This window comes from Dendronephthya gigantea, unplaced genomic scaffold (genome assembly GCF_004324835.1).
Source record: "Dendronephthya gigantea isolate DGI-Jeju-01 unplaced genomic scaffold, DenGig_1.0 000206F, whole genome shotgun sequence".
Lineage (NCBI taxonomy): Eukaryota > Metazoa > Cnidaria > Anthozoa > Malacalcyonacea > Nephtheidae > Dendronephthya > Dendronephthya gigantea.
In genome coordinates this window covers 45,028-55,183 of record NW_021163216.1, presented here as the reverse complement: position 1 = coordinate 55,183, position 10,156 = coordinate 45,028, and the positions used below count along the sequence as shown (strand labels likewise).

At 38.5% G+C, this 10,156-nt stretch overlaps 2 protein-coding genes across 2 annotated transcripts; one reads left to right on the top strand and one right to left on the bottom strand.

Moving 5' to 3' along the window:
* Nucleotides 1–1,853: 1,853 nt before the first annotated feature.
* On the bottom strand, nt 1,854–5,662 carry LOC114539566. Its single transcript, XM_028560209.1, has 7 exons — nt 5,477–5,662; nt 4,293–4,466; nt 4,025–4,166; nt 3,686–3,819; nt 3,030–3,546; nt 2,669–2,810; nt 1,854–2,482 (listed from the first exon to the last, which is right to left on the bottom strand). The coding sequence occupies exons 1-7, from the start codon at nt 5,660–5,662 to the stop codon at nt 2,197–2,199; spliced, it is 1,581 nt and encodes a 526-aa protein (XP_028416010.1). The 3' UTR covers nt 1,854–2,196.
* A 1,527-nt stretch (nt 5,663–7,189) lies between these two features.
* LOC114539556 lies at nt 7,190–8,390 on the top strand. Its single transcript, XM_028560192.1, has one exon. The coding sequence runs from the start codon at nt 7,223–7,225 to the stop codon at nt 8,303–8,305; it is 1,083 nt and encodes a 360-aa protein (XP_028415993.1). The 5' UTR covers nt 7,190–7,222; the 3' UTR covers nt 8,306–8,390.
* Nucleotides 8,391–10,156: the final 1,766 nt, after the last annotated feature.

The window sequence follows — 10,156 nt, the reverse complement described above, 5'->3', positions numbered from 1 at the left end:
ATCTCTCTTGAACGGGTCAACTTGAATATTATGCACTGAATATGTAGTTGAAAACAGTATCTTTGTATTAAGGTTAAAAACATTCAGTTTGCTTGTTGAATAAACGATAGACTTGGTTTCCATTTTGAACTTATCCACCGTTTAAGCTAAAGGGGTTGATACAACCGGCCCATGCTTTGGTAAATAAACCAGCCTGACCGTTCTAATCTAACGTCTATAAACTACTTATTAGGGAAACTTTAGAATGCCATCCACACAAGGCCGCCATAAATTGAAATTCACGTGCACTTTTAATGTACTTGTGATTGGGAGTTCTGTAGTTTCTCTACCAATCTTTTATTGTGAAAATGCAAAAAGAACTTGGTATGGTGCATAAAATTCTTGTCGTTCATGTATGACAAGGACGCCTGAATTCGCTTCAGGGAAGAATTCCGTTGTTCCGCCCCTTGGCTATTCAAGAAAGGGAAGTCCAAATCTGGATAAGATGCAAGATCGTAAGCTGGAGAGCAACCTACAAAACACAGCAAGTCAGATATATATATATATATATATATATATATATATATATATATAATATATATATATATATATTATTTATATATATATATATATATATATTTATATATATATATATATATATATATATATATATATAACCTATACATAAAAAAACAAAATAAAACCTGTGTGGTCTCGCCAATGCAATCTGTCAACAAGAAATCTTGTTCTTTCAAAGAAACTTGGGTCCCGATTAAGGCAATACGTGTGAAGATTACAAGCGTTGTCGTAAACAACAATTGCTGGTGCTAATATCAATGAAATAAATGACAATATCAATATACTGGCTATATTGTTTACTGTACTAGCAGAATGCGTGCGGTATTATTCCTAGCCCTACACGCAAGTGGCCCCACCAAGATTAGACAAAATACTAAACATAAAACAATCAACATACCTTGGAGAAATCGGGATCGAAAGACGGTAAAAGGTATATTTGGGGACTCACATGACGTCATAATAGAGAACCCATATGTTATGCCTGCAAAACAAATACGAAGCGGTAAAGGAAATCCTTGTATAGACAGAAATCAAAAACTTTTTTGGTAAATGCAATGTTCATAAAGTAAGCGTTTACTCACTTTTACGGGGATAAACATTAATTCGTCCACATTTCCTGTGATACTATTGTGAACTAGCATAGGACATGCACAATCTGAGAAACAATCGTCTTACATGCACATTTTATCACAATTACTGTCCATAATTTAATTATCTCTGTACACCTTACCATGCCGGCACTGAATAAGAAAAATACCAGGAAGGAGGGTTGGGTGTCGCCCGTGACGTTTGGTGCATATGCGGCTGCTTTCGTCATTCTTTTCGTGGTCAAGCATGTAGTTTCCACGACCTCGAATTATTGGATGATGCGGGAAAAATGATAACTGGGAGTAATGGTTGTCCCGAGGTGTTACGTTATCATGGACGAAAGGTTGATCTTGAAACGGTTGAACAGCCATTTTGAGGAGTTTAGTGATAATGGGGATTACATCTTCAGGCAAACTATCACCATTCACAGCGCAAAGAAGTTTAAAGAGCAAAGGACAATTGTTGTGCAGAATCTGTAACTCATTTGGGTATCTTTTGATTTGAAATCCTTCGGTTAACCTTTCGCACAAATGAAGTAATTCGTTATTGCTGTGGAAAATAGCGCAAACTGGTGAATTCTTAGAAATCGCGGCAATGAATTCACGAATTCCGAGTGGCCATTCTCCCCCATACGTCGCTGCACACCAAACTAATAATGTTTTCAGCTCATCGTATCTTTCTCCAAGAGACTCGATTAATGTATATGCTAGTTCAAGTGCTTCTAGGCTAGGATTTCTCGCAACACTTTTTATAGCTTCTCGAAGATTCTTGTCCAGCACGTAAACTCGCTCACGGTGGCTAGTATAAGAGGTAAAAAGGAAATTATGTGACTTATAGACCATGTGCATAATGACGTCAAATACTTTTGCAATGACCACAAAAACCGGTGAGAATTAACAAAAAAAACAACGTAAGTCTCACAAGAAATGCTAGTCTTTGTGGTCACACAGAAGCGCTTGACGTCATTATGCATAAGGTCTATTGAAAAAAAGTTGATCTATTTTATTAGTCGCCAACTTAGTAAAACTAGTTCTGTATAAGCCAATATACTTATCTTCCAGTTCTTCTATCAATAGAATTACTATAGTCTTGAGCGAGACCCGTGATAAATGCCTGTCTGAAGGCAAGCGAGGTTCCATCACAAACAATGACATCCAGAGAATCGGTCCCACATATTGGACAACAAAAACCCTCGTTATAGTCGATATCTAACAGTTGCAGAAACGAGTACCAACTTGCTTGCCATTGCTTCAGAGAAATGATCTCTCGCAAATCAGCCTTTCCGCCATCATTCATCACTTCAGACCAAACGTTATAGTAGGTATACATTGTACATCTACAATAAAAGATACAGAAAGGCATACACAAGTAATTAATATGTTATATTCGATATCATTGAAACATAACTTCGCATCTACTGATTCGACTCAACCTTCGTTAATAACGACAAAAATGAAAACAATGGTAATATATGTTGATAAATGATATACATTTTAAAAAGCAAGTAACCATTAAAACATACCTCCCCATCAAAAAGTGAAACATGAAGTCGCGTAAAACGTCATACGAAATGACAAATTTACCCATGTTCAAAAGGGCAACATCACTGCCATCGTATTCAAGACGTTGGCCACACAAAGTGTTGGAACAGGGACGGTAATACACTGAAAAGCATAAAATATATACAAAGATGTAAACTTCCATGCATAAAGCATTTTGGCCTTATGTAAGTCGCACAATTCAATCTCAATCAGCTCAATAAGGAATGATTATATCTCCATTTCTACCAATATGTCAGTTTTGTTTTTTTAGGAACATACGGTGCTATGAAGTTGAATGACTGAATGTACTAGAGTACTTACTGTGATTAATTATGTACTCACCAAAGCATTTCAGAATGAACCTTCTTAAAATAAGGTTGCAGGTTTCAGATAACCACTCATAGGCAATTGGTGAGTCTGCTCGCCACGCCGAACCGCACGATGGACAGGCAGTAAATTTACTATCGACGTCCGGTAAAGTAGGGGTTAAACGTGCTCCTCCATCATCCATAAGGATTTGGCATTCTGACGTTTCAAACATTACCTGTTTAAGCTGCTTCGGTAAAACAAATGGTATAGCCATATATGATTTGGAACGCAAATACCACGAAGCCTTTGCACGTACACCCACATGATCATCCCTGCACTCATTGAACAATTCAACAAAATCAGGCATTTCGTCATCATCTTCCAAGAGCTTGCTCACTTCCTTCACATGTTCACATGAAGCAGATAAAATACCAGAACACAAACAACATTGTAACTCACTTCGCTCCCAACATACAACTCCAAAACTGCTCTCCAGAACGACACATAAGAGGGAAGGGGATCCTGATACTGAATGAACAGTCAATGGCAGCTAAATTGAAAGATACAATTTCCACAACACACAAAATTAAGAGTACATGTTCTGCATGTATCTATGCATATGGTATACATATTAAAATTGAATTATGAAAAAAACATAGCTCATAGAACAGAAATCATGTTCTTTATACCTGATCAGTGCTGCGTTGAACAACTTCACTAATGGCAAACTGAGTAGCATCAATGTCATTTTGGTTGTCAAAACCACACAATATTTTCTTCAAAGACTTCACATGAAAACATGATTCATATTGCTCAACAAAATCTAAAATACAATGATTAGGGATAGTCTTTTACTGTTATATTGATATTTTATTAATTCAATATTTTGTTTAGTTTGTAAAATTCTGGTGGTATGCATTCTTTCTGATCATATTAATTACTTCAACATAGGATATGGTCCCATAATAATAGCGAATTATTAGAAAAAGAAATATTAACAAGGACTCAGGCATGTAAAGTAAACTTACCAGGATAATTCATTTCAACAAGAAAGGCCACTCCAGATGTCAAGAACTCTGTGATCCTTTTATTACAAGAGCATGCATAGCACCATTTTGTTCCACATGAAAATTTGTGTGGTCTCCTTGTTACTAAAACAAACTTTTTACTCTATAGTAAAAAGTAAAATAACACAAAAAAGCATATGTACAATATTATAGTTATATGTACCAGTATGTTTTATCAATTTTGTCTGTAGTAGTAAAAATAAACATGTCACACTTGATGGTACATTACCAGAAATGTCTTTTCCTTCAAAGAATAATCACGCAGAAGAAAACAAACAATGCTCAATGTTGTGATGGCATTTTGCCCAATTAGTTCCATGCAATAAGAATCGATGTCGCCAACAGCTGATGATCCAACCACAATGCCTGATGATTCATGATCAGAGCCAACGTCATCGGTTTCCTTATAATTAGTATATATGTATAATTGGGTCATGTATATAAAGATTTATGGATGTATAATCATAAAATAATTCCAATATTCAGACTATTTACTGAAGTTTGGAATTATTTTTCATTGTGAATGAAATTCTTTGGCCAATGTAGTCAAATTTGGACTAAATCCTAGGGTTTGTTGAAAAGGAAAAGAATTCATGGCCAGTGTTTTTTTCTTCGTTTTTTTTTTGCTATTAATGCCAGATATTTTTTAGAGAATGATCAAATATTATAGAATCAAATTCATAAATCATACATACAAAGGATGCAAATATAGCCTTGAATGTGCACCTTAAGTCTATTTCTGCATAATTTATGGAAATGGAGTTCCATTGCTCTGACTTTGTTTGCATCTGAAATTACTGCAGACATGTTCTCACAGGGAATAGCATTAAAGGGAATTACAACAAAAACATACTCCCTCCAGGCATTCAAATGACCTGTAATAGCTTAAGTAAGAGGGGTAAATACAATCATCAAACAACTGAACAAGACAAAGTCCGTTTCAATACATTTTGAACATATAATGGCTTGTTGTCAAAAGGGAATCTCAGAATCTTGCATGGCAGCATACCCACCAATGTTAAGATGATAAACAATAACTTTAGAGCATATATTAGGATCATGCATGGGCTTCCTTATCCTGTGCATATGCAAATTTAATCAAATGAAGACATAAAACAAACCAGAAAAACCCACCATCACCACCATGTTGTTCTATAAGACAAATATGTCTACAGATCTTCTTATATACTTAAAGTCTTTACTTTATTAAAATATTATTATCTATATTAAATCTTTCCAGTTTCCACTTTGCCCATTACCAAACGACCAAAATGAACAACCTTGCATAATTTAGTGACGGAAAAGTATCTTAAAATTATATATTTATTATTACTAAAAATATAGTGCCGTAAGTTTATATCCAACATAATTTATACGAGATAAACTTTTTATATTTAAATATATCAACCATACTTGCATGTTGTCAACCAGGTTTGTTGATGGTGACGAATTATCCCATCTTCCTTCTTCGCGAATATCTGGCAATATGTCCTCTTGGGCTCTTTGCTGCGGTAATTTCCCTTTATATTTCCTTTTCCTCTTAGCGAAAGTATGGTGTTTCGGCTCTCCCTCCTTCTGCCACTGTATTTTTTCCGCCATCTTTGTTTTCAAAAGTGAGATAGGGGATAATAGGGGATAGAAACTACAATGGACATGCGCAATCCATGGTTGTTTTCCGTGGTTGAAAACGGCATTTTAGCCACGGATATACCTCGTTATAAACGACGCACGCAGATAATTTCGATTTTATCAAGTATTTTATCAAACCAACTTGAAATTCTATTATCTCAAAGCTAAAACATTTACCTATTTAAAGATGATGTAAGTCCGTTCTGCGCATATATTCTGCGCAGCAACACATTCCATCAGTGGGGAAGCAACTTTTGGAATGTTAATGATATGCGACATTAGCGCGTTGTATTACAGACAGTTCGGGATCACAATTATTTCATTTCATGTCGCAAGGCTGGTGCTTGCATGTCCTTGCCTTGGGGAATAAAATCATTTGTGCTGCTTTGATGGTCTAGTTATAGTGAAGTATTAATTGCCCTTAAACTGTGAAAGTCTATAACTGCATGCAACGTAATGCAGCAGGTAAACGGATGACTTCCCTGGATGACGTGTGAATGTGTATTCAGGTAATTGCACCACAGAGGACTACATGTCTACATTAAACTGTGATTGCATGCACTGATGAAGGCCCGGGTTAACGGACCGAAAGCTTTACAGTAATATATACTTACGTGGTGTACCTACAAGCTTAATTACTTATCGAAACGTACAAGAATATTATTATTTATATATAGCTACAACACCGTCACCTGGTCCCCTTTCCCATGGTAATTACAACTGACATACCGCGATCCGAATTCGAGAAACCATGCCGTCTCCCTCTTGGCTTTTACGAAAATATTTTTGATTTTTGGAATATAGTTTTTCGTATTTATGCTAAAAAAGATAAAATTCTTTCTCTTTTTCCCTGTTCAAAAAGTATATGGAGTAGCGGCTTCTTGCTTTGCATATGACGTTGAGATTGGCTTAATTCACTTATCGGGAAAGCCATTTTCGCCTCAGCCTCAGGTGAGCCGGTTTTCAAAATAGTTTCGTTTTTTGCCTTTGGACTATAGTATAAAGAATTGGAAAAGCGTCTGGGAAAAAGTTATATGCTTTAGCCTTTTTGATCTTTGGTACATGACTTAATTACGATAGGAAAACTTTATTATTTTATTTATGTCAAGCGAAAGTTAATCAATAGCTAATCTTTTGAGTTTTGAAGTACTGATACAAAATATCTCACTGTAAGATTTCAACCTCTGGTAGTGGCTGTTATTATAATCAGCCTGTTAAAGGGCTAATAATATGTTATCTTCTTTGCCTTGTCTAATCCAAAGTCAATTTATCATAGTTTAATCATTATACATTTAACTTGCTGTTGATGTTTATTAGTATTATTGTTGTTCTTTCTGGGTGTACAATATTGAGTACAGTTAATCCTGATAAGATCTCCATTCTACCTCATCACCCGCTGCGCTTAGTGATCACGTGAGAAGCATAGCGACCTCGCGACATTAATCAGTGTATAACGATCCTTTTTGCGACTAACACGTCTTTATCGCAGCTCTCGAAATTTGTGATTTTTTCATTCAAGTTGTAGAAAAAATGAGTTCAGAAACTCCTGAGATTACTGTGTCTCAAGATTCAGATAATTCTCAGCGTTCCAGTGTTATCACGGACGCTGAGACAAATAATGTTCTTTTGTCCACAATGCAAGCATTGCTAAAGGGCATGACTGAAATGTCGCAGGCATTCAAAAAGTCGCAGCAAGACGACGACGACTCGTGGCTTGACGACGAAGTGGATGATGGTGGTGAACCACAAGCTAAGAGACCATGTCTGGAAACCTCGGTTTCGCAATTACTTTCGTCCGCAGTTACGAACGACGGTCCCTCCACTTCTGCCGAAAGCGGGCAACCTATGACGGTCGAAAGCGCTCAAGCACAACCGAGCACATCATCGATCCTCGACAACATTGCACAGGAACTCCAAATGGAGGAACCATGTGCTCCACGGGTCCACGATCAACTCGCGACGATCGTCAATAATTTGGCGCGCGAGAGATTGCCTGACGATACAGTTGCAACGAAGTACAAACTGTACGATCGACCGGAAAATTGCGGTGCGCTGGTGCCGGTCAAAGTTAACCCCCCTATATGGGACAAACTGAAGTCCGAAACCAGGTCTAGTGACTTGAGGTTTCAAAAAATTCAAACGGCGTTAAACAAAAGTTTAATTGCCATGGTTCAGGTTACAGATTGCCTGACCAACTCACTCGCGGCCTCTGCGGAGAAAACGAATCTCCCTAATACAGAAGATCTGGTCCGAAAAATGATGGACGCCGTGGCTTTTGCGACATACGCCAACCACGAATTGAACAACAAGCGCCGCGAGTGTATCAAACCGGAGCTACACCAAGATTTTCGGCCCCTGTGCTCAACCTCGAATCCTGTCACTACGTGGCTTTTTGGGGATGACTTGTCGAAACAAGTCAAAGACATGACTGAGGTCAACAAAGTTGGTCAGCGCGTGGCCCAAAGTCGGTTTCAAGAGAAAACGTCGACTTTTAGCTACAAGTCAAAGGCTCCAAGAGGGGGTCGTCACGGCCAGAATAATTTTTTCGACCGGCGCCGCCACCATCAGCACAGGAAGAGAGGGAATTCCAAACCCTTGCTACCACGTCAGTAACCGTGAGTAATCCTTCATCATTACCTTTATCTCAGGTCTGCGCCGCAAAAATTGCTGGCAGGCTAAAATATTTTTTGCCCGAATGGGCCAAGCTCACCTCAGATAAAACGATTTTAGATTGTGCCGCGCATTATCATATTGATCTTATTGACAATGTATCTCCTATCCAACATACCGTTCCGAATCAGATTTCGTTCTCTGAGCCTGAACGGCGGGTAATTGACACTGAAGTGTCGAAATTGTTGGCGAAAGGGGTCATAGAACCCTGTGTGCCTGAATTGGGCGAATTCATTTCTACTGTCTTTTTGCGTCCTAAGAAAGACGGAACTTACCGCATGATCCTCAATTTAAAAAGGCTTAATAGCTTTGTTGAATACCACCATTTTAAGATGGACACATTAACAACGGCAATTAAAATGATGAGACCGGGCTGTTATATGGCATCTGTCGACTTGAAAGATGCCTATTATACTGTGCCATTGCTCCAGAGCACCAAAAATTTTTGAAATTCTTTTGGCGTGATGGAATGTATAAATTTACGTGCTTGCCAATGGGTTAGCTTGCGCGCCAAGAGTTTTTACCAAGTTGTTAAAACCTTTATTTGCAACCCTAAGGAAACTCGGCCATTTGTGCTTTGGTTATATCGATGATACGTATCTTCAGGGAGATACTATCACTGAATGCTCTAGTACGATTGAGGCTACGGTAGCATTATTCACAAAAGTTGGGTTCATTACACACCCAGACAAATCCGTCTTACAGCCAGTACAGAGGCTGGTATTTCTCGGGTTTATACTAGACTCATTGCTCATGCTTGTGCGTCTCACACCCAAAAAAGCAACTAAAGTCAAAGATATGTGTTTGAAACTAATTTCAACCACTTTTCCGTCCCTTCAGGAACTTGCTGAAGTTATTGGTCTAATAGTGTCCAGTTTTCCGGGCGTAATGTACGGCCCTTTATATTATCGCGCTCTTGAATCAGCTAAGAGCGCTGGGCTTCGAGCCGCCAAGGGAAACTATTCATTTAAAATTGCCCTGCCTCCTGAGGCAAAACAAGAATTACAATGGTGGGTTGTTAATGTAGAATCAGCCATCAATCCTATAAATCGTGACCCTCCACACAAGTGTGTTCAATCTGACGCCTCTCTTCTTGGCTGGGGCGCCGTATGTGAGGGTGTTACCACCGGGGGTCGCTGGTCTGAGGTGGAAAGTACGCTCCACATTAATGTGCTAGAACTGAAAGCAGCTTTATTTGCTTTGCAGTCCTTATGTAAAACTGATGCTAATATTCATATTCAAATGCAACTTGATAACACAACTGCTGTTGCTTATATTCAGTCAATGGGAGGCAGTAAATCTCCCCCATGCAATGAAATCGCTAAACAGATTTGGCTATGGGCAATTGACCGCAATATCTGGCTCAGCGCGACACATTTACCGGGCGCGCAAAATGTTATCGCCGACAGAAAGTCGCGTAATTTTAGCGATAACACTGAATGGATGCTTGATCCAATTGTATTCCAAACTATTACAACTTATTTTGGCATGCCTAGCATCGACTTATTTGCCTCGCGCCTTACAGCCCAGCTTACTCCGTACGCTTCCTGGCAGCCCGACCCTAATGCTAAGTTTATTGATGCACTTTCTATCAATTGGCATCAATTTGAATTACTCTATGCATTTCCACCGTTTAGCATGATAGCCAACTGTTTACAAAAACTGGATCTGAACGCGACCACGGGCATATTTGTTCTCCCTCTGTGGCCAACCCAACCTTGGTTTTCGCGTGCGCTGCAAATGCTAGTAGCCAAACCATTGCTCCTACCCCAACGCATCGACCTTCTCCGCCTT